General features: G+C 34.3%; 1 protein-coding gene and 1 long non-coding RNA gene across 2 annotated transcripts; one reads left to right on the top strand and one right to left on the bottom strand.

Moving 5' to 3' along the window:
- Positions 1-11,016: 11,016 nt before the first annotated feature.
- On the bottom strand, positions 11,017-14,467 carry LOC109811499 (SWI/SNF complex component SNF12 homolog). Its single transcript, XM_020375264.3, has 2 exons — positions 12,297-14,467; positions 11,017-11,522 (listed from the first exon to the last, which is right to left on the bottom strand). Exons 1-2 carry the CDS (start codon positions 13,868-13,870, stop codon positions 11,450-11,452), a joined length of 1,647 nt encoding a protein of 548 aa, XP_020230853.2. The 5' UTR covers positions 13,871-14,467; the 3' UTR covers positions 11,017-11,449.
- A 1,983-nt stretch (positions 14,468-16,450) lies between these two features.
- Positions 16,451-18,291, top strand: LOC145953967 (uncharacterized). The gene is made up of 3 exons (XR_014431183.1): positions 16,451-16,535; positions 16,575-16,696; positions 17,626-18,291. It is a non-coding gene; the product is annotated as an uncharacterized LOC145953967 (long non-coding RNA).
- The last annotated feature ends 4,229 nt before the right edge of the window (positions 18,292-22,520 follow it).

The raw sequence follows: 22,520 nt of genomic DNA, 5'->3' as shown, positions 1-22,520 counted from the left end.
GAGATTGATGAGTAATACCTCGTAGCAAGCTTTATTAGATCTTCAACTATAAGAGATTTTAGGTGCTTTGTGGAAACCTTTCGCACTACAATTACCTCACAATACTCAAGAAATACAATAGGAGAGAGAGAGAGAAAAAGAGAGAAATTTCGAGCTCTAAGGAGTGCTGGATGAAATTTTTGGGGGGCCTGAGAACTGTGTCCAAGCTGTCTATTTATAAACTTCATAAAGGGTCCAGAACGACCTGTTTTAAAATCAGAACGACCCGTTCTGGATCTGGCTGTTACGTGTAAATTTTGTAAATGGAACAGCCCGTTCTGAAACTAGAACGGCCCATTCCAGCGATGAGATTAACACAATGTTGGTTAGGTTGGAATGGCCGTTCCAAAGAAAGGTTTTTAGGCCTTTTTCATAACTTGGAACGGCCCGTTCCAGTCTTGAAACGGCCTATTCTAATTTAGGAACAGCCCGTTCCAAACTAGGGTTTTTGGCCCTTTTAAGAACTTGGAACGGCCTGTTCCAAATTGGGAACGGCCCGTTCCGATTTTGGAACAGCCCGTTCCAGTCTTCTAAAATCAGCTTGTTTGGGCTTTTGGGCCTTCTAAAGTCCTGTCTTGTTGTTTGCATGCTTCAGGAGCTCCTTCCCTCCATAACAACGGTCCATTTCCTTGTTTGTATGCCCCCGGACAAAATTGGGTGTCTACAACTGTCCCTCTTTACTTGTCCTTTGGAATAGCTATGTGTTGCTTTTCTAGAGGCAAGTAAAGACGTAGACATTTCGTCCAGGTCTTCTCTTTGTCTCTTTGTGTGACGCTTCTACGTTGCTTCCCTTGGATAGGTGTATTTGCTTGTATCATTACCTTTTAGAGTAGCTGAGTGTTGGGTTGCATACTCTATGGGGTAACAAGGGTGACAAACTATACACCTGATCTTTAGTCTTCGAGTAGATTCTCCATTGTTTTTCTTGTGATGGTGTGTCCCTTTATTTGTAGCTTGTTTAAGAGAGAGTATTTTCATAGCCTCTCCAGGCCATAGTATTTTCATAACCTCTCCAGGCCGTAGTATTTTCGTAGCCTCTCCAGGCCGTAATATTTTCGCAGCCTCTCCAGGCTGTAGTATTTTCATAGCCTCTCCAGGCCGTAGTATTTTCATAGCCTCTCCATCCAGGCCATAGTATTTTCATAGCCTCTCCAGGCCGTAATATTTTCTTAGTCTCTCCAGGCCGTAGTATTTTCATAGCCTCTCTAGGCCGTAGTATTTTCATAGCCTCTCTAGGTCGTCTGCTGGTGCTGATGATGTGATTTCCCCTTGACGAGGATTGTTGGTAAGTGGTGCCCTTATGCTGGTGGGCAAAGGAGTAGATGGTTGACAGAGATTCTGGTGTTGCCCCTGCCATGTGAGTATTGTGATGCCTCTCCAGGCGCTGATCTTATGGTAGAAATATTTTTCTGAACTTTATTTTTTAGCTTTGGATTTTTCATGATTGAAGCTTGCCTTTTTTGTTATTTTGTTATTTTTTTTATTTTTTATTTTAAAATGCTTTGGCTTTTTCAACATGTATGGAGCTTGCCTTTTTCTCATGTTTTTTTGCTCTTTATTGTCATCATTGGTGGAGGGATCTATTCCCATGATGTTATTCGTTGAATCTTTATTGATAAGTATTATTTTGGAAGCCACTCATGGCTTTGGTAAGGAAACCATTCCTGATCTTGGCATTCCCTTGAATCATCCTTCATTTGGTGAAGAAGTAAGGCGTGGTGGCCTCTTCATACTTATAGACTTGCTTGATTTCATTCTATTCCACTGTTAGATATGTCTTTGCTTAGTGGGCACATAGAATCACTTGGGGTTGCTGTTTGACACCGCTTCGACTCATGCTTGACTTTTGAGCTTTTACGAGTGCTTTGTCCTGATGACTCCTTCTGACCCATAGCAAGTAGAATGCATTGATGCATGGATGCAATGAAATTGCAAGACAAGAATGATTTTATTATTTATTATTATTTTTTTGTGTAACGTCCTTCCATATGCCCCTACCTCATATGCATGCGATGCAATTTATGTTTGTTCCTAAAAAATGCAATTCTTTTTTTTTTTTATGTCGGGAAATTAACCTGTACATGTTAAGGTTAATGATGACGATTCCTTTTTATCCATGTCATTTTTTATTATTGTCGGGATGTGTTCCTTTGAACCCAAGCTCTTAGTGGCTCATTGATTATCCAATCGATGTATAGTCAAGCGTCTCCCAACTCTGTTTGGGGACGTCTCGATCTTTCCTCTGTGAGTATTCACTGTGCATTTTTCATGTATATTTTTGGTACCATTTTAATGCCATAAGGGTCAAGAGAAAAGAAAGAGAAGGGATGTTTGTATTTTTTCAAAAGGTTGTTAGAAGAGATTTTTTTCTTTTTCAAAAGGGGTTTTTAGAAGAATGGCTGGCCAAGGTGGGCTTTAGTCTTTATAGCTATTAAACAAGACATATTTGTTACAAAGAAGCTATCATTGTGTTTTAGCCTTTTTGGAAAGTGGAGTGATGACTCGGGGTTGCGATTTGTTTAGATGATCCCCCTGAGCCACCTTTCGGGTTTCAACTCAGGTTGCTGCTTTAACGTCCTAACTTTTTCCTAGGTCACTTGAGATGTGTTTCCTAGCGGACATTTTTCTTTTGATCTTTTTTTTTTCCTAGGTTACCCAATTTTGCTTATGGATTTTCTAGCAGATCTTGCCCTAACTTTTGCGCAGCCCCCTTAGTGGATTTCTTGCCAGGCCTTCATTTTTTGTAGTGCTCGTGGGGTATGGGATGTCTTTATTTTTATTAAACCCTAGTCATGTTTGAATTCCTGATTGTTCCTTTGTTATCATTTCCATGCTATTATTGAGTAACATCTTTGTCGCAAATACGTCTTGTTTATTAAGGGTTAATGGATGAGGCCTAGAGTGAATATTTACAGGGATAAGAGAAATGAAAGAATGTTATGGCATTTTAAAACAATACTTCCAATTTACACGTGCCCCTTTAGCAAAGCTCGGAGGCCTGGGCATGCCCCGAGTTCGTGATTCGTACACAGAGAGATTAACCAAGGTTGCCCCCTAGAGAGGCATGGTTGACGATTGGTTGAACTACGTTAGGAACGCATTCCCACTTGCTTGAATGTGGGTGTTTCGACTTTGGAGTGAAACCTTTATGAATTCTTTTTTTCTAAAGGGAATACTCAAGCCGCCTTTCGATTTTCAACTTGAGCATGCATTGCTTTTTTTTACGTATATATGTATATCCCTAACTTTTGCATAGGATGTATCCTATCGGGATTTTGATTCCTTTACCCTAATTTTGCCTAGGACGCCCTTTACGGGTTTTCGTCCTAGCGGGTTTTTGTCATGCAATGCCTTTATTCTTCAATTGGATTTTGTTGTAATTCCCTAGAAGCAAAGATTCATTCATTTTTTATCATTCCTCTTATCCCAACAGTTGTAATTTCCGCATGGGGAACTCTCGGTGCTTGAATCGTCAATTTGGGCATGTTATGCCCCCTAGTCTTCTTGCACAATTACTGGTTTTTAAGTGCTTTCAATTTGATGTATTGAGTTTGCACTTGATTACCAGTGATCTCATTATTTGATTAACACGCACAGGTTAGGTTTCCCTTTTTATTCTTATTTATTATTTACAAGGAAGGCATGTTATCTATATGAAACGTAAAATAGGATGCAAAGACACATGAGAAATTCAATGGATATCATTCTCATTGATTTTTGTTTAGAGAACATTCTTTGCATACTATACGTGCCTTCCATTTCTAATGAATGTATGCTAATGCACTATCCTAGGAGATGCATGATATTTATTTTCTACTTAAATTTTATCATGTTTTTGACTAAGGGTTATGATGCATGATTTTTTTTGCTATATTTTTTGTTTCTTTTTTTGAAATAAACTACCCTATATGATGCTTTAGAGTTAGGGTATACAGAAGAGCGTTAGTTTTTTTTTTATTGATATCTGTTTGTTTGTCTATAATTCCTTTCTATTTGAAATGATTAGAGAGCGAACACAACAAATGCAACACGCATATGCTCAAACAAATGTACACCCGCGGACAGTCACGTTCAAATCCTCGGTCTGTGGTTCCTATAAGAAAAGTGCATTGTATAGGACGGTTCTAATCTCACCAGTCTTTAAGGCTCCCAAGGTGCCCCCATTATAGGGACCTAGTATCTCTGTCGCCGTCACCTGGCAAACTCTACGGTCTGTCGCAGTATTTTAGGCTAGAGTAACCAGTTATCACCTTGAGTGTGATTCCCAACAAGGCTCACAGGCTCCAAGGCCAAACTTGGGCCGGTCGTACGTCAACCACTCCCTATGTTTATTACCCTCATGCCCCTAGGTGTAGGGAGAACTGTTGTGTGCAAAGGATTGTGTACAATTTTATTCAAACAGATGCAGAACTTAAACAGACAAATAGATATTAAAGCCACACAAATAAAACAAACAAAGTAAAGGGGAAAATATTTAAATTATTTTTTATTTTATTAACTTCATCATTTATTTGGGCTTGACCCTCTTAAAATGTCCCCAGTGGAGTTGCCATCTGTCGCAACCCAAAAATTTCCGATCTTGCGACCTATGATTTAGACATCCTTTTGAAAATCTCATCAATTAAGGAATGCCCGGACGCCAGACTAATCCTTAATTAATGGTTTTGAAAATAGGTTCATGGAGTCGCCACCAATGTTTTACTCAAAACATTGGAAAAAGAAAAGGTTTTTAAAAGTCTAATAACGGCCTTGATAACCAGAATTGGGTTCGGGGGTCGGTTACGTGTAGGGAAGGTATTAAGCACCCCTACAACGCCCTAAATCGATACTCTATGATGAAGATAAGGTAATAAGAATTAATAATTTAAATATTTAATCCCCTTTATTATTGATTATTTACATGAAAATTAAATTACACGGTGAACCCTAAGATATCTACATAATTGCGTTTATAACAACAATATATAAAATAAAAGAAGAGAAAGATAGAACAAGAGATTGATGAGTAATACCTCGTAGCAAGCTTTATTAGATCTTCAACTATGGGAGATTTTAGGTGTTTTGTGGCAACCTTTCGCACTACAATTACCTCATAATACTCAAGAAATACAATAGGAGAGAGAGAGAGAAAAAGAGAGAAATTTCGAGCTCTAAGGAGAGCTGGACGAAATTTTGGGAGGCTTGAGAACTGTGCCCAAGCTGTCTATTTATAGACTTCAGAAAGGGTCCAGAGTGGCCCGTTCCAAAATCGAAATGACCTGTTCTGGATATGGCCGTTACGTGTAAATTTTGTAACTGGAATGGCCCGTTCTGAAATTAGAACGGCCCGTTCCAGTGATGAGATTAACACAATGTTGGTTAGGTTGGAACGGCCGTTCCAAAGAAAGGTTTTTAGGCCTTTTTCATAAGTTGGAACGGCCCGTTCCAGTTTGGGAACGGCCCGTTCCAGTTTGGGAACGACCCGTTCCAGTTTGGGAACGGCCCGTTCCAGTTTGGGAACGGTCCGTTCCAGTTAAGGCTTTAACCCCCTTTTTATGGGCTTGGAACGGCCTGTTCCAATCTTGGAACGGCCCGTTCCAATCTTGGAACGACCCATTCTAATTTAGGAACAGCCCGTTCCAAACTAGGGTTTTTGGCCCTTTTAGGAACTTGGAACGACCTGTTCCAAATTGGGAACAGCCCGTTCTGATTTTGGAACAGCCCGTTCCAGTCTTCTAAAATCAGCTTGTTTGGGCTTTTGGGCCTTCTAAAGTCCTGTCTTGTTGTTTGCATGCTTCGGGAGCTCCTTCCCTCCATAACAACGGTCCATTTCCTTGTTTGTATGCCCCCGGACAAAATTGGGTGTCTACACTCATCATATTTGCATAGTCTCCACAGAGCACTTTAATTTATATCGCAATTTGTCTATTTGTAAAATTAAATATATATTTGTACATCTCATCAAACAAGGAATATAACAAAACAATTAGAAATCGAAACAGAAAATATTCATATTTTTCCTGTTTATCATAGGGTTTCCCACAAGAACCTATAGAGCACTCTAATTCATATCAAAACATATTTATTCTCAAAATTAATCACATATTTACACATTACATTCAACAAGGAATACAATAGAGCAATCAGAAAGAAAAATAGAAAATATTCATATTTTGTCTATTTCTCATAGTGTTCTCTCAAGAACCCTCAGAGATCTCAAATCATACAATTATTTACATATAAGAAGAACAATAGAAGAAACATATATAGTTGAGAAAAACTTTTCATACATGAGCATACAACAAACATAGGATTGAGGGTCAATCTCACTACCCAACATATATTCCCACACCCAAAGCGAGGTTTCTCACTCCCCCTTTACCTCGACAAGTAGGAGCTGAAACTAAAACCGGATCTTGTTGCTCTCCTCTTCTAGGTTCCCCTTGGTTTTCAGAGAGTGTAAAAGAAAAGAGATCAGAAGTGAAAAAAATGTGTTTTTGGAGTGCTAGAATGTTCTATTTATAAGCATCAAATGTGGTCAGAACGGCCCATTTCAAATCTGGAACGGCCCATTTTGGACTCATGCGTCATATGTAAATTTCACGTCCAGAACGGCCTGTTCCAAAACTAGAACGGCCCGTTCTGAAATTACATATTACCTATAACAGCCATATTTGGAACGACTCTTTCCCAAAGTGAAACAGCCCGTTTTGGAATCACGTATTACTCATAAAATCATGTGTTGGAACGGCCCGTTCCAGTCTATGAATTAAAGGCCATTTTAGTAGTTTGGAACGGCCCGTTCTAGGCTATTAAAAAATCAAAATATTACAAAAATAATTTTCATAAATATTTATTATTAAAATACTCATAAATATTAAAAAATATTTAGAACATTCTATAAAACCCATTAAAATATCTATAAGAAAATAACCTCCATAAATATAAAAATAAACAATAATTAACTATTATACTAGTAAAAAATTCGGGATGTTACATAGGAACCCATAGATTCATAATTATATAAAATTCATAGAACTAACATATCACTACTTGCATATCTCATATTCAGAACATAACAATTCCATAACAGATTCATGCTAGATTTTGGTTTAATCCATCACCTTCATCCATACAAACAACTTAGGGATTGGGGACTAATCCCATTACCCAATAGTTATCCCACACCTTGAAACGAGATTCTCACTCTCCCTTACCTTGATTGATGCTAACTTTAGGGTTTTGGTCGTTGATCTCCTCTTTGGCTACCTCTGATTCACCTTCCTTTTCAGATCACAAAGTGTAGGGTTATATTAAAAGTAAGGCAGAACTAGAGTAACTAACATATTTAAACAAAATCCTAACCCTCACTACATGTGTAACCTGTCAGTAAAAGCTCAAATAATTAACCTCAGATGTTTGAATATAAAAAGAGAATTAACAATTATAATCTTATCAAATCACTCGAAATATTTTATTCTCCAATAATTAATTAAAATCTTTATTAATAATTTCAAAAAAAAAATAGGATGTTACAAATTCTACCCTATGCATCCCAAATCAAAGAAACAAAAATTGTGATTAAATAATAGAATGAGATCCTTTGGTTACCATTTTTTTCCTTCCTCTCATCTTTAATTTTACAAACCAAACAATGAAACATTTTTTTATCCACTTCATCCCTTCCAACCCACTCTCTGCCATCAATATAAACAAAGTCTTAGTCAAGTAATACATGTCATTTTAGTAAATAATAAAATAATATTTTAATCAAACAATACATATCATTTAAGTGAGTAATAAAATAATCTTTTAATCAAACAATGCATGTCATTTTAGTAAGAATATACTATATAGCATAAATAAATACATAGTGCACAAAACAACACATTTCCATGAGTAATTTCAAAGAGATAAGTTGAAGAAAATACAATAACTAAAAGTTGAAGATTAATCATAAATGAAACAAAAGAGCTTTTGTTGCTTCAACTTCAGCGTCTTTTTTTTTTTTTTTTTTTTCCAAGTGAAAGTGGTTTTGTTTTGAAATAACTTAAATTTGAGTAAACTTAGTTTGACTAAATGGCCATGGTTTATGGTGATTCTATAAAAAATATATATATATATATATATATATATTAAGCATAAATTTTATAAAAAAAATATGTTTAAATACAAGTTTAGAAAATAATTTTTATAAGTTTATTTATTAAAAGTAAAATTATTTTATCAAAATAAAAAAATTAAAAATATTTTTAAACTTATATTCAAACAGACCGTAACTTATTTAGAATCCAGATGATTTATCTTACATAATGAGGCATGGTGGGACCTTCAAGCCAAATTCCTTTATTTGTAGTGTCGATTATTAATGAGTTGTATTCATAATTTCATCTTCAGCACATATACAAATCTTGGGTCATTGGGAAGAATGTTAACAAGGCATGGGGTTATTGGACTTTATAGTATTAATTGAGTTAACATACTTTGTTTGCTTATTACATAGTGGGACCCATAACACTAATTTAATTAACTGTATTCTTCACATTCAGTGCAGTCACTAATCAAATTAGTTATAAACTTATTAATGTCGATGCATCTTTTATTTAATAGTATTTTATTGAATAACCAAAAGTACATTAAAAGTGTGTATTAAGAGCTATATTAGTTTTCTCAAACAAAAAGAGGTATATTATTTCTTTTCAATTTTGATGAATAAATATAATAGTTTTGTTTAAGCGTTTTATGTTTGCTAAACTTCCCAAAAAGAGTAAGAAAATAGTTACTTAAAGCTGTTTAATTTTAATTCACTATTGACATAAGATTGATATTTCGATGTATAACGGAAGAAAAATGTCTCATATTTAAGAGTTTAGACTGTATTTTTTATAGAATTAATCACCTATATATTGCCAGTATAAATTTTTTTTACACTAACAGTCAATCAAAACTGTTAATAGTGTCTTTTCATCTTTTATTTAATTAAATTAAAATAAAAAAACACTATTAACGACTCTGATTAACTGTCAGTGTAAAAACTTTACACTGACAATGTATAAGTAATTAACTTTTTTTTATATAACATAACCATTCTTAACAGCTTTTTAGTAGAACGTTTTAAAAATAATATTTTAGTTGTGAAAATATAGAATGATACCGACATGTGATAGTTACGTAATACTGCTAATTGACGAATAACAAAATAGTAATATATTTCATATAACACATTTTTTCTAATAAAACTTTATTTAAAATCCTAAAACTGTGTAAGCCAAATGATTGATTATATAATTATACTCATAATTTCGTAAATTTTAATAAATTTTAATAAATTTTGGAATAATAGGAAATATGTTAAAAAGATACATTGAAGAATACATTGATAACATTCCTCAAAACAATATAGAATGGTTTCTGAATTGACTTTTTGAGTTTTTTATTTAAAAAAAAAGTTATGAAAAAGATTATAGAGATGGTAACAAGGATCCAACCCAAATCCTCATGTATCCACTTCAATCTCTTCTTCTTCAACCACTAACCTCACTTTCCCTCCCATCTATTTTGAAAGAAATTATTTTTCTTAAATGGCTTTTGTTTGTTTTTATGAGAATAATGATTTCTTTTAATAATTATGGTTTTTAAATAGTTAAAATAAATTGACATTTTAGTTTCTAAATTTGAATGATGCTATCATATTAGTCTTTAAAATTAAAAAAAAAAGTAAATAAATTTGTAAAAGTGTAAATTAACATTTACTTTAGTCTAAAACTCAAAAACAAAGTAACTAAAGTACTAATATTAATAAATATTTAGAAACTAAAATGACAATAAATAATTAAATTAAAAATTTTATTTCACTCTATGGAAGTTATTGACAGTTTCTTAATTTTAAAGATAATGTGATAGTGTGTATCACCAAAGTGAATAACTACATATGTTATGCTTTAATTAATAATAAAAAGAATTTGCGATATTTAATATTTAAAAGAAAGATAGGAGGCACTGAGGTACTAACTGGGTTAGATTCCCTCACCCCTTTATACACACACTAATATTTTGACATGTGCAATACATAAATTAAATATGTATTATATATTATTAAAAGTTATAATAAATTTTATATATAAATAAATATTATCTTGAATATATAAATCAATTTAAAATTTACATAAATATATATATTTTTAAACATATAAATTATATTTTAAATTTATATAAATGATTTATATTATAATACAATATTATTTTTATTTATTGATAATTTATTTTGAAAATATTAAAATTTTATTCATAAATAATTATGATAAATAAAAATTGAATTTGATAAGAAATTAAAAAAAAATCAAAACTCGTTAATTTTTTTTTTTAAATAATCTCACGTAAAATAGATGATATATATCATTTGACCAAGAATATAAATAAGTCAACAACTAAATGTTATAATTCGCATGCAAATTTTCCGTACCAAGCAACAGAGTACTTTCATAAAGTTTCTCTAACTGTAAGTATCGTGCTGATTCAAATAAAAGATGCTTAAGCTCGTGTGTACTTTTTCCTCCAATTTTAAAACTCGTGTCACAAAAAAGTAACGTTATAAAGACTTTCTGCCAGAGGTGTTGAAAAATTTTCAACTTATAAACGAAATACATATTTCCATTAAAATAGTATTTAAAGCTTCAAAATTCAATGTTACAAAATTTAACTAAGAGAATTTTGTAAATATAATACTTCTCTTTAGGCGATTTCATGTGGTTAAAAACCCGATACTAACTGTCAAATGATGCTTAAACAAACTAAACTAAAATTGCATTATTTTATGGTTTTGGTAATGTTACATTATTTGCATTGTTTAAAGTCGAGTTAAAGTCAAAGAAGAAAAGCAATCGAAGTTTAGTGTGATAGGATTATTTTTGTGACACTACTAACATTCATAACTGAAAAGTACCACGGTCCAAAAATCAATGTCAACAGAGCCTACAGATGGATGAAATACGACAGTGATGGCGTGCAACATTTGTTTTCTCATATGTTGTCAAAAGACAACTGAAGATCCTGTACACCAATCAATCATTCCTAATACAATTTTTTCATAATGTCAAGCATCTTGCGTGGAGAAATGATCTGTGAGGTAATCAAAGAATCCACCACAGTTAACTACCACTAGGACGTGAAACTATGAAACTGTGGCACCATTTATATCACCTAACAAGCAATTAATCAGCACTGCAACTAGTTGTGCTCACACTACTACCCATACAACAACATATTGTATATTACTTTGGAGCAGCATTCCTTCCGGCCACTAATACACCATGGAAGTTGGAAAACTAGCTACTTCAGAATTTCTCAATTCTCATAGTATATATATCTTCAAATACATCGCCAAAAGGGATGAATGACTAAAATATAGAGCCCTAGTATAGTACTCCTGGTGTCATGTGCTTCCTGGAGCATCACTTCCGGCGGCTGGTTTGCGATTCAGGTAACGAATAACAGCATCTTCAACCCTGCTCATGTTGTCAAATGAGATATAAAATTTCACAATGATGGCAACTGATGTTTATTCATAAAATATCATTGAAGAAAAAACACATAAGGCGGTTAAAATACTCTTTTGATTCCTAAATTTATTTAATTTATTCAATTTGGTCCATTATATTATTAAAAATAGTCTAATTTGGTCTCTTAATTTTTTAAAACAACGCAATGTGAACCTTTCCGTCCAATTGAGACTACCAAAGCATTGCTAAGTATACAAAAGATTAATGGAGTTAGTCTCAATTGGACAAAAAGAACCATATTGCATCATTTTAAAAATTGAAGGGACTAAATTGGACCTTTTAATAATAAAAGGACCAAACTGAATAAATTACATAAATTGAGAGATCAAAAGAGTAATTTAACCTTTACCTAGCACAAGAACAAAAAGGAAAAACATATCGTGCATATTTAGCCACATTGAAATTTTGAAATGAAATCCTCCCACGGCCACGGATAGGTTCAAGTGTATAAATTAACTATTATACAGTTACAGACTCAGTTATATCATGCATCACCCCAATTAAGGCAATATATGGAAGGGAATCGTTAATCAATAAATCATAAAGCTGGATTCTAAAATACTATTCTCAACCCGACAATCATAGCCGAGTTCAACAGATTGTAATGGATTAATTTGCAAATTGCAACTAAAGAATGTAACATGCATTGGATACCAGCAAAACATAAAATATAACAGAATAACACGAGGCCAAAAAACTAAGATAAATCTTAAAGCTTACCAGGGTTGGTTGAAGAAATCAGATCGACGCTCTTTTTCCGCATTACGACTAGGTTCTCCAGCTACGAGTTTCAGATCCCTGCTTTGAGATTCAATCAAAGCATTAATGAATTCTACTGGCGATTGACTAAAACCAAGAAAGAATGCCCGTCTCCTACGGTGCTCATGGATTTTTCTAATGACTCCACATATTGCTTCATCACATGTCTCAATCTCTTTGTTCTTTTCCACATTAGCCAATAAAGCAGACAGCTCCCTCTGAATAGGAAAAGGAACATCAACCATCACATCATAACAAGCAGTCCCAACTGGACTGTTTCCCGAGAGCTTGATTTTGTGCTCCAAAAGTATAGGCTGTGGGGGGAATAAATGCGATGATATTTTCTGTGAAACCATTGTAAACTTCATTTTTTCTTCTCCGAATACTTTCTGAAGTGGCTGATCACAGTGAAAGTAAGAAGGGTCATTTGGGTTTTGCAATTTCCTGGCCTTCACATAGTGCCAGATTGCAGCAACAATTCTCGGACGGGTATCAACCTCAATACCAAGAACTTCTGTCAAAGCTGGTGAAAGCTTAAATTTCTCTGGCACATAATTCATCTCCAGCCGTATATTTACTGAAAATTCTTTATCCCCTTTCCTCTTTACTTCGAAACCTTCTTGTGGAGCAGGTGATCGAGCATTCTCCCACATAATAATGTGATTATCGGGATACAATCTCTGATCCAAAGAAATGGTTACTCTTTTGAAGAAAGCTGAAAACTTTGGATACAAAGGAGATGACTTCTGAACTACACCCGGCTGATCAGGATCTACACCGTCTTCCAATATCCTCCCAACTATCTTCAGCGTCCAGGTTGGAGGCTCTGCATTTGGCTTCTTTGGAATCGTGCGAATTTGATTAGCGAAAGTGTTAAACACATAGATTCGAAGAGTTTTCTGAATACAAGGCGGATTTTTTAGCGCTTCCTGGATGTCAGCCTTCTTTCTAACAAGTGCCGCATCAACACGAGACTCAAACTCGAGAAGTTGTGTATACAGCGCAGACTCGGGCAGTATAGCAGCCACTTTATCTTGCAGTTGTTTCTCAGGGAGCTTCTGCTTCTTCCTCCGCGAGGCAGGTGTGAGCTCCATTGGTCTCAAGGGCGAGAAGCTGTTGGGAGGGGAAAATCCAACAGGCCGAATGGGCGGTTTCAGAGGGATCCGTTTCCCACTGAGGTTGCCTGGCATCGAAACCGAAGGCGACGACACCCCCAAACTCCCCAAACCAACAGCCTGGCTCTGATTAAGACTCAACCCCTGAGCTTGCAAATGAGCCTGGAGTTGAGCATGAGCAGCCGCAGCTGCTTGGGCATGGGCCTGAGCCTGGGCTTGAGCCTTGGACTGAGCTTGGACAATAGCATGGGCTTGGGACAGTGGAAACTGCCCTTGAAAACCAACAGGAATCTGGGCCTGGGCTTGGGACTGTGAAAAACCAGGGTTTCCAGGTATAGAATTGGAGGGTATTCCGGCATTGCCAAAGGATGAGGAAGAGGCTCCAATGCCCTTAGAAGGGTTATTATTGTTCACAGACATCACTATCCAAAATCTAATCCACTAGTCAACCAGAAAGGGGCAAAATAAAAACAAAAACAAAAACAAAAACCTCAATACCCAAATGAAAAGATCCCAACTTTAACTCCTGATATAAACCAGTGAACCAAGTAGCGGCATACCCAACAATTCAAGTGCCCAAATTCTCAACTCTCGCTTATGTCACCACCAACTCCGAAATTGCATTGCCCCAAAAATTAAAAATGAAAACGAAAATGAAAAACCACTGAATCGAGTAGGGTTTACCTCGATCTGGCCTTGGAGGGATCCACGGATCTTCGGGTGGGGAGAAGAACACACGATTATCTTCGGCGCATAGGGTTTCGGGGGGAGAGAGAAAGCGAAAGAGGGGTTCGAAGGATCTCAAATTGAAGAGAGAGAGTGGCGAATTGGAGAAAGGGGAAAGGGGTGAGAGAAATTGAAGATGGTTCTATAGCGGAAGGTGGACGACGATGGCGGTGATGTGAGGCTAGGGTTTGGAAAAAGGCCCAATTTGGGAGGTCAAAGATGAGTCAGTGAATGCGTTCACTTCTAATGCTTTCCAGCCAAACGGTGTCGTTCGTCTGGAATCATTTTTTTAATCGCAAAAGTGAAAGGCACCGTGCAGAATCATTATATATTTCTGTAAATTGTAATTTTAGTGCTTTATTTTTTTTAGTAATTCGAATTTTCATCTTTTATTTTAGAATAGAAATTTCATTTTTTTTATTTTAAAAATATATAATTTTGATCTTTGAGTTAAATTGACATCTATTATTCATTAAATTTTAAAGTTTATCTATATTTATGTGATGTGACATTTAATAACATATTTTTAATAGTATTTAAAAATTAAAAACTACAAACAAATTTTTATTAATAAAATAATATAAGTTAAATTACACTTTTTGGTTTCTCTATTTTTATCGATGTACAATTTTGATCTTTTATTTTAAAATAGAGACATTTAATTCTCTTTTTTTTTTAAATACTAAATTTTAGTTTTATTGTCAATTTTATGTTTGTTCGATCCTTAAATTTTAACATTCTATTACCACTTAAGTGATGTGATATATAAGTATAAAAATTAAAAAATACCATATAAAAGATTTTTGTTTAGACCTATCTTTATGAGTGATCGATATACTTAAGGCAACACACTTAATTAAAGTTAGATTTAGTCTAGTTTTAGGCATTAAATATTAATTATAGTGTTAGCATTAAAACTATTCTTTTAGTGAGTTGAATCTCTAATTAGTTTAATCATCTTTTTAATAAATTTACTTTAAGTGTTAATTAAGTTCTATAAACATTAATTATGTCCTAAATACTCTTAATCTACTTTTAAATTTACTTTACAAAGTTCTTAAAATTTACTGGTTTGTCATTAATGAGTTGACTAAGTCCTTTTCTTTGACCCTTGTTGACTTTTTGATTCTAATTTTGACCTTATTTCTATACTACTAAATAAACCAAATTAGGAATTAGTCAATGTTTTTTTTTTCATAATTAAGTTAATCCTTGTTTATAATAACTGGTCCTAATTAAGTGTTTGTTAGGGAACCCATTTTGGAGCATCACAACACAATATCCTTACAATGGGATATACAACTTTTAAACAATCTTTCCTCTAGTCTTAAGTTGATTGACATAACTTTTAACATTATGCCTTAAGCATTATCAATATAACACCCCAAGTTTTCTAAGTTTATTAAAAGGATATTTTGATTAATTAAAAGATTTTATAAGATATTTTAGAGGCTTTTAATAATTATGAGTATTTGTTAAGTCAAAAGACGATCTTGGATTCCTCAAGTTTTAATGATAACAAATGAAAGATTTTCTTTTTAAGTAAGGTTAAATATCTACAAAGATATATTATATCAGACAAAATGTGGAAAATATATATCATCTGTAAGATGAAGAAAATCAGACAAAACATACTATTTGTCTCTATGCATTAAACATATACTTTCAAATAAGACTAACATTTAGTTTCATTAAGTGTTTTATTTGTAATACCCATTTTTTTTATTATTAATTATCAATGGCATTTTCGTAAATTTTATAAAGGTATAGGGGTATTCTTGTAATTTTATTACTGATGGCATTTTCGCAATTTTAAAAAAAATTTAAGGGGTGTTTTGGTAACTTGGAACGGGCCGTTCCAAAAGCAAAACGGGCCGTTCCAAGCTTAAAAATTATACTAAATTTTTTTAGTGAGAACGGGCCCAGAACGGGCCGTTCCAAAAGGAGAACAGGCCGTTCTGGTTTTGGAACGAGCCGTTCTGGAGGGAGAACGGGCCGTTCCGGAGGGAGAACGGGCCGTTCTGGATGAGTCTCGGAACGGGCCGTTCTGATTTTAGAACGGACCGTTCTGCTTTTTGGGAACGGGCCGTTCCGATTTTGGAACGGGCCGTTCCAGTTTAAAAATTTGCGTACATTTGAAAGATTCGGAACGGGCCGTTCCGAATTCAATACGGGCCGTTCCGGGTGACTCTGGTTGCCTATAAATAGGGGCCAGGGGGGGTGAAAAAAAAATATACGGAGGGAAGTGAAAATCTTAGAGAGAGAGAAAGAGAAGAGAGAGAGAGAGAGAAAGAGAAGGGAGAGAGAGAGAGAGAAAGAAAAGAAAAGAGGAGAGAGAAAGAGGAATCCAGTAGAGGAGGTTCTGCCAGGGGAGAGAAAAGAGGAGGGAGAAGAGGAGATTCTGCCCGAGTTTCGGTCCTTGCTTAAGGAGAGAGGTGGAGGTTCTGCCCGAGTTTCGGTTCTTGTTTAAGCAAGAAAGAGGAGAAGGTTCTGCCCGAGTTTCAGTTCAGGTTTATCCAAGTAAGGGTAGTGCTTATAAAATTAATCTAGTATATATGAGCATGATAGGAATAGTATAATTTTAATATGCTATTTTATGTGGAGATTTTCATTTAACATAATATAATTTGGATCAATTGATGGTTGTTTTGGATATTTAATTATTTATATTATTATTATATTGACAAATTGGCATGGTTATGGTTATGTTTAATTATGGAATATGCTATATGTATGTGGTTTGGAAAAGTAAATAGGACTTAAAGGAGTAAGGTTATGGTATGGATTAGATCTCTTGGTGAGATCAGGATATAATCTTTGGAAAAATATGGAATTTGGGAATCCCATGGTGAGGATTCCAATGTGAAACTTTTCCAAAGGTTATATAATAAACCACTTCAGATGTTAGGTGGATTCTGAAGTACTCCTCTAAGTATTCTATTTGCTACCGGTATGGGTCTAGGCCGAGTCATACCGATGGATGAGGTGGCCCCACCAGGGTTACGTGACGACGTAATCCAACTGTATATTTTCCATGAGAGGTTAGGCGTGGGACATGGGTTGCTGACATGTTTCACCGTATCAACACTTGGTTTGGATGGTGTTGAGGCCAACATTTGGTTTGGATGTGTTGGTTACATCATGGATTATACAGTGGTATGACTTTGTTTTGGATATGGAATATGTATACATATGGTATGGATTGTATACATTGGTTATGGATTATTTTATTATCATAAAATATGTATACATTGGCATGGACGTGTATACATTATATTTTGGGTTGGTCTATATTTAGCTTGAAAATGACTTGTTGGTCTGGATAAATATTGTGGATAAATATTTGTTTAATGATATTTTATTATGATGTACTATGATTGGTTTTATATGTGCTAACCCTTATATTTCCATGATGTGGACTGTGATGATCTCACTATGTGGGAGAGCAGATCAGGTATGAGGCTTTGGGATAACAAGGAGTCTTTTGGATAGCTGCTTTGAGAAGTGGCTAGGTTTAGAGCTTGACCAACACCTAGGGTGTCTTATTTTGATGTTTTCATGACATTCTAATTATATTATCTTTTTGGATTACTGTATAACTTTACTAAGGATGATGACTCTGCTATAGAAGATTATATTATATATTTTGGAAACAATTTATATGTTATTGTATAATTACACTCTAGCGTAGCTGGCTTTTGCTCTATTTTCTTTATTTTATATTATTTTATTTTGATTGGTTATTGATGTGACGGCCTAGGGTGGGTCGTTACATTATTCCTTAACAAATCGAACAAGAAAGAAGCTTTAGAATTCTCAAAATCTATTAAAGAAAGAAAAGAAAAAATATCCATTAGAAGTAAAAAGCAAAATCTCGGATATCACGAAAAAAGCTTTGTAAAAGACTGTTTTATGTTGACTTCAACTACTCTACGTTAACATTGCTTCTACCATACTCATTTTACAAGGAAATGATGATAAGTAGCCTACTAAATTAGATAAGAGATACACACTTTGCTGAAAGGCATTTAATGCTCGCATTAAATGGATCAACGATAATCTTTAGAATTAGCAAATAAGACACAGACAAAGTAACTCGTGAAGCAAATTGTGAGTTCAACTTAAAATTGTTGCAACGATTATCTTCTCTAAAGCTACTATAAAATGATCAAGCCTCCAAACAATGAAAAACATAGATAAGTGACACATATAGAACAAAAGAGATAGAAGTGATACACATCGAGAAATTTGCATAGAGAATCATACAAAAATGTATAGAGTATAAAAACTACAAAGAAACATTTCATTGTAAATCTTGTACATATTTCTTTGTAGATTACTTGTGCTTTCATTGTTGATTACATCATGTCTAGAAGAGACAATTTCTTTGTAGATTACTTGTGCTTTCATTGTTGATTACATCATGTCTAGAAGAGACAATAATTTTGTAATCATCCATTACCTTTATTGTAAGGGTTGAGCCTAGAAAGGCTTGTATAAAAGAATACTTAGTATTGAGCCTGAAGAGGCTTGGTTGCAAGAATACTTAGTGTTAAGCCTAGTGAGGCTTGGTTGAAAGAATATTTGGTGCTAAGCCTAAAGAGGCTTGTTGTTCAAAGAATACTTGGGTAGTTGCTTGAAGAGGCAAGTTAAAGACTACTTAGGATTGATCAGAAGTGGTTTGGTAAAAGAATACTTGTAACTTTGTAAATGTTAGTGGAACTCAATCTAGTTGGATTAAGAACTGGATGTAGTCTTGGTGGTTGAGACAAACTAATATAAAAATCTCTTGTACTTTATCTGACTTTTCTCTAGTGCTCCGTCTAATAAGTTGTTTTATTTTCATTGCACGAACGTGTGAGTTTTTTATATACATTATCTAACCCTTCCTTCTAATGTGTGTTTTTTCTCCATAGTATTTTAATTAAATAATAAATTTTTTGCAAAAATCATTTTGTATAATATTTATTAGAGAAATATGTATTTTATGATATTTTGTTACAATAAGTATTTTGAAAAAAGTAAGTGTTTTTATTATAATTATTTATATATTTTATTTTAATATAAATGTGTTGGGAGAAATATACTTATTTTATATATTATATATTTGTTAATTATTAATTATTATATTTTGTTATAATTATTTGGGTTGGAAGAAATAAGTTTATTTGATATATTATTTATTTATTTATTAGTTTTAATATTTTAGAGAAAGGAAAAGATAAATATGATTAAAGTATTTTTATTGACGGGTTAAGTGTGGGTTAAGTTTTTAAAAAGGGGATTACCACAATTCTTTTATTTACATTTCTCATTTTCCATATTATGCATGTGCTCTGAAGAATGGGATAGAGAACCATAGATCGTAAGAGAACACCCAGAGATCCACGTCCTTCATCGAGGTAAGGGAGAGTGAGTAGTCTCGCTCTAGGTGTGGAATGTATATTAGGTAGCGGGATTACCCCCAATCCTTTCTTTGTTTCTTGTATTGTATGAAGGAGGGTTTCCCCAATTGATTTCATTATATATTTTTTTATTTTCCATATGGTTCCTTATTGTTCTTTTGATGTTGTATAGTTGTATATGTCTCCAATTTCGTGATTAAACATGCAATTGTGAAGTTTGGATTGCCTGTGGATTCACGTGGGAACCCTAAATGGGTATTATGTGAATAGTTAATAGGGTTATGCAATTAGAGTGTGAAATTGAAGTTCTATTTGAGTAAATGATGGTATAATAGAGTATTATTAGGCTTTAATATATGTTTTTATCGATTGGATTAGGAGAAAAGAGTTTGGGTGTGAGTTGTGCCTTGTTCTGAAAATTTTGGTATGAATATACTTTGGTATTTATGTGACTTCTATGTGTGTGATTAATAAAATTGAGTTTTGATTGTTGGGTTAGAAAAGGGGCTACATTTTAGACTCAAGAGTCACATAAAAATGTTAAGGAATGATCGAGTTATGTGAGTTAAAAGATAAACCTTATATTCTATGCGTGAAATGTAACATGCGTATGTTGTAAGCCTTTCAAGTAGACTTAAATGGCAAAAGTAGGTTTTGTAATCTTCATAAAATTTCTATCCATGGGTGTTAGCTTTCAAATGTTGTTGGGATCACCTAAAAAGGAGGATTAGAACTAAAGTTATGATCAAATTAGTGAGCAAAAGTCAGGCTGTCAGATTTAGGTTGAAACGTTGCAATTTTGTATTTTTAAAAAATATTAGGTGGAATAATTAGCTTTTGGGGTCAACATAAAAAGTTGGATATAATTGTCTTAGCTTTCTAAGAAAATTAATATAAACTTTATAACATATATATAGTTCTAGATAAGGTGTTTGGATCACATGATGTCTTAGAAGATTAAGTTGTGGAAATGTAGTTTGTGAATGGTGAAGATGAATAACTTTACCCTTTAAGTGTTTGATCTTACGAATGGTTTAAGGTACCTATATCAATGTCTAGGAAAGATAAATCCCGGGAGAAATTAATTGTTAATAAGTTATGATGTAAGTTGATTGTTAATAACTTGAGGTGTTTCGATGATAGCAATATCTACGGACTTAATGTGTGATATTGATAAGGTTGTGTCAGAACCTGAAAAATTCTGACCTAACCAACAGATGGTTTGGACTTCCAGTTTAAAAATCTCATCAGCTTTGGAATTTCTGAAGACTGGACTAATCCTTTATCTAATGGTTTTGAAAAAGGTTTGAAGGAGTCGCCACTGATATTTTACACACTAGTGGAAAATCAGTCTTTTACGTCATCTCTTTGTCGTCGAACATACCAATAAGTGACGTAAAAAAGACGTGGTGGCAATTTTGAAAATAAGTCGAACTATTTTACATCGGACTACATAGGGTCCAACGTAAAATTCGAAATCTACGTCGGGTAGAAGCCACAACCGACGTAGATTTGAAATTTTACATCGGACCCCTATTTAGTTCGGTGTAAAAACCTTTTTATATCCCTGGGCGCGCCTTTCTTCCTTGCGCGCGTGACCTAGGTTAATCTGAAAAGCGTTTAGGCGATTTCTGGCGAAGGTGAGAACAAGTTCTGGTTGCATTTTGAGCTTCGGCGACTTCCGGCGAAGGGCGGCTCGTCATTGGTGGGTCATTCTCCATTTTTTTGATCGATTGGAATCTGATGAAGGGCGTTTCTGAGTTTCCGGCGAAGGTGAGTTTCTATTTTCGGTGAGCCTTCCATTCATTTCCCTTTCATTGCCTATATATGAATCTTTATTTCCTTTATGTCACTGTTTTGTGTTATCTTCCTTTCATTGCCTATATAAATTATTGATGGTGGGTTATTTTAGTTGCTCATTGTTGATGTATTACCTTCTATTAGTAACAGAGTAAGAAAAATTGTGACGTACTCATGTAGTAGCAGTAATAAGAGTAAAAAATGTGACTTATTTTTATTTATTTATAATAGAAAGTGTTTTCCTTTGGAGTTATGCCTTTTGATGGAACCAACTTCTCCATGAGAGCTAGTGGTTGATTCCTTCTCTTCTCCAAGGTTGATATGATGTGAAGGATGATCTCTTCAAGAGTATGGAAGTGGAGGATTTGGTGTTTGGGAAGGTGAAGGGTGACGCACAAAATGAAGGAGAGAAATGGATGGTGTTTGGTGGTGTAGCTCCTTTAGGCTAGCTCACTTCACTTAGGATGATGAAGGCCAACCAAGGAAGACCCAAGCTCACTCAAGGAAGAGAGGAGAGGATAGGGGGCCATGGAGTTCCTTTGGGACTAAGGAAAAAATGAAGAGGCACTAGGCTCACTCAATAACATTAATTTCCAAAGTGGCTACAAGGTGGGTGACCTAGAGTACTTATAGAGAGAGAAAAGGCATCTAGGGTTTCTTGGGAGCATTTGGCCGAAATTTTGAGGTCCAAATACACCCTAAATGTAGCCCAAATAAAATGGCTCTCATCTCTCCTAAAAGACTAAAGTTCCCTTAGGTCTAGAAAAAGAAAGAAATGGACTTTGACCTTCTAAATTAAGGTTTAGGTCCTAAAATAAATCCTAAGACTAATTTTGCCTCATAATACAAAAGCTAAATAGAAATACAAAATAAAATCCTAATATCTAATGTACCCCAAAATACAAGGGAAAATTTTGAAAAGAAAGCAACAAACTAAGGAGAGGGCTCAAAATCTACACACATGATGATCATGGCTCTTGGTGTGGTGTGTTCTTCATCTTCCTCTACTCTCCTAGCCATGGACCTTGTGATAGGCTCTATATGATGCTTTAAGGATGGTCTTCCATCACCTTTTTTTTCCCTAATCATCAGAGGAGTGTGGTGTGTATAATTTTTACTTGCATGTTTAATTTGTAAGT

The sequence above is a fragment of the Cajanus cajan genome, chromosome 1, assembly GCF_000230855.2.
Source record: "Cajanus cajan strain Asha chromosome 1, NIPB_CcT2T_4, whole genome shotgun sequence".
Lineage (NCBI taxonomy): Eukaryota > Viridiplantae > Streptophyta > Magnoliopsida > Fabales > Fabaceae > Cajanus > Cajanus cajan.
The sequence above is the reverse complement of the archived record's forward strand: the minus strand, read 5'-3'. Positions and strand labels throughout refer to the sequence as shown.

Coding starts and splice junctions, on each gene's coding strand:
- LOC109811499 (XM_020375264.3), bottom strand. CDS start 13,870: ATGTCTGTGAACAATAATAACCCTTCTAAGGGCATTGGAGCCTCTTCC. Junction 11,523..12,296: donor GATTTCTTCAACCAACCCTG/GTAAGCTTTAAG, acceptor CAACATGAGCAG/GGTTGAAGATGCTGTTATTC.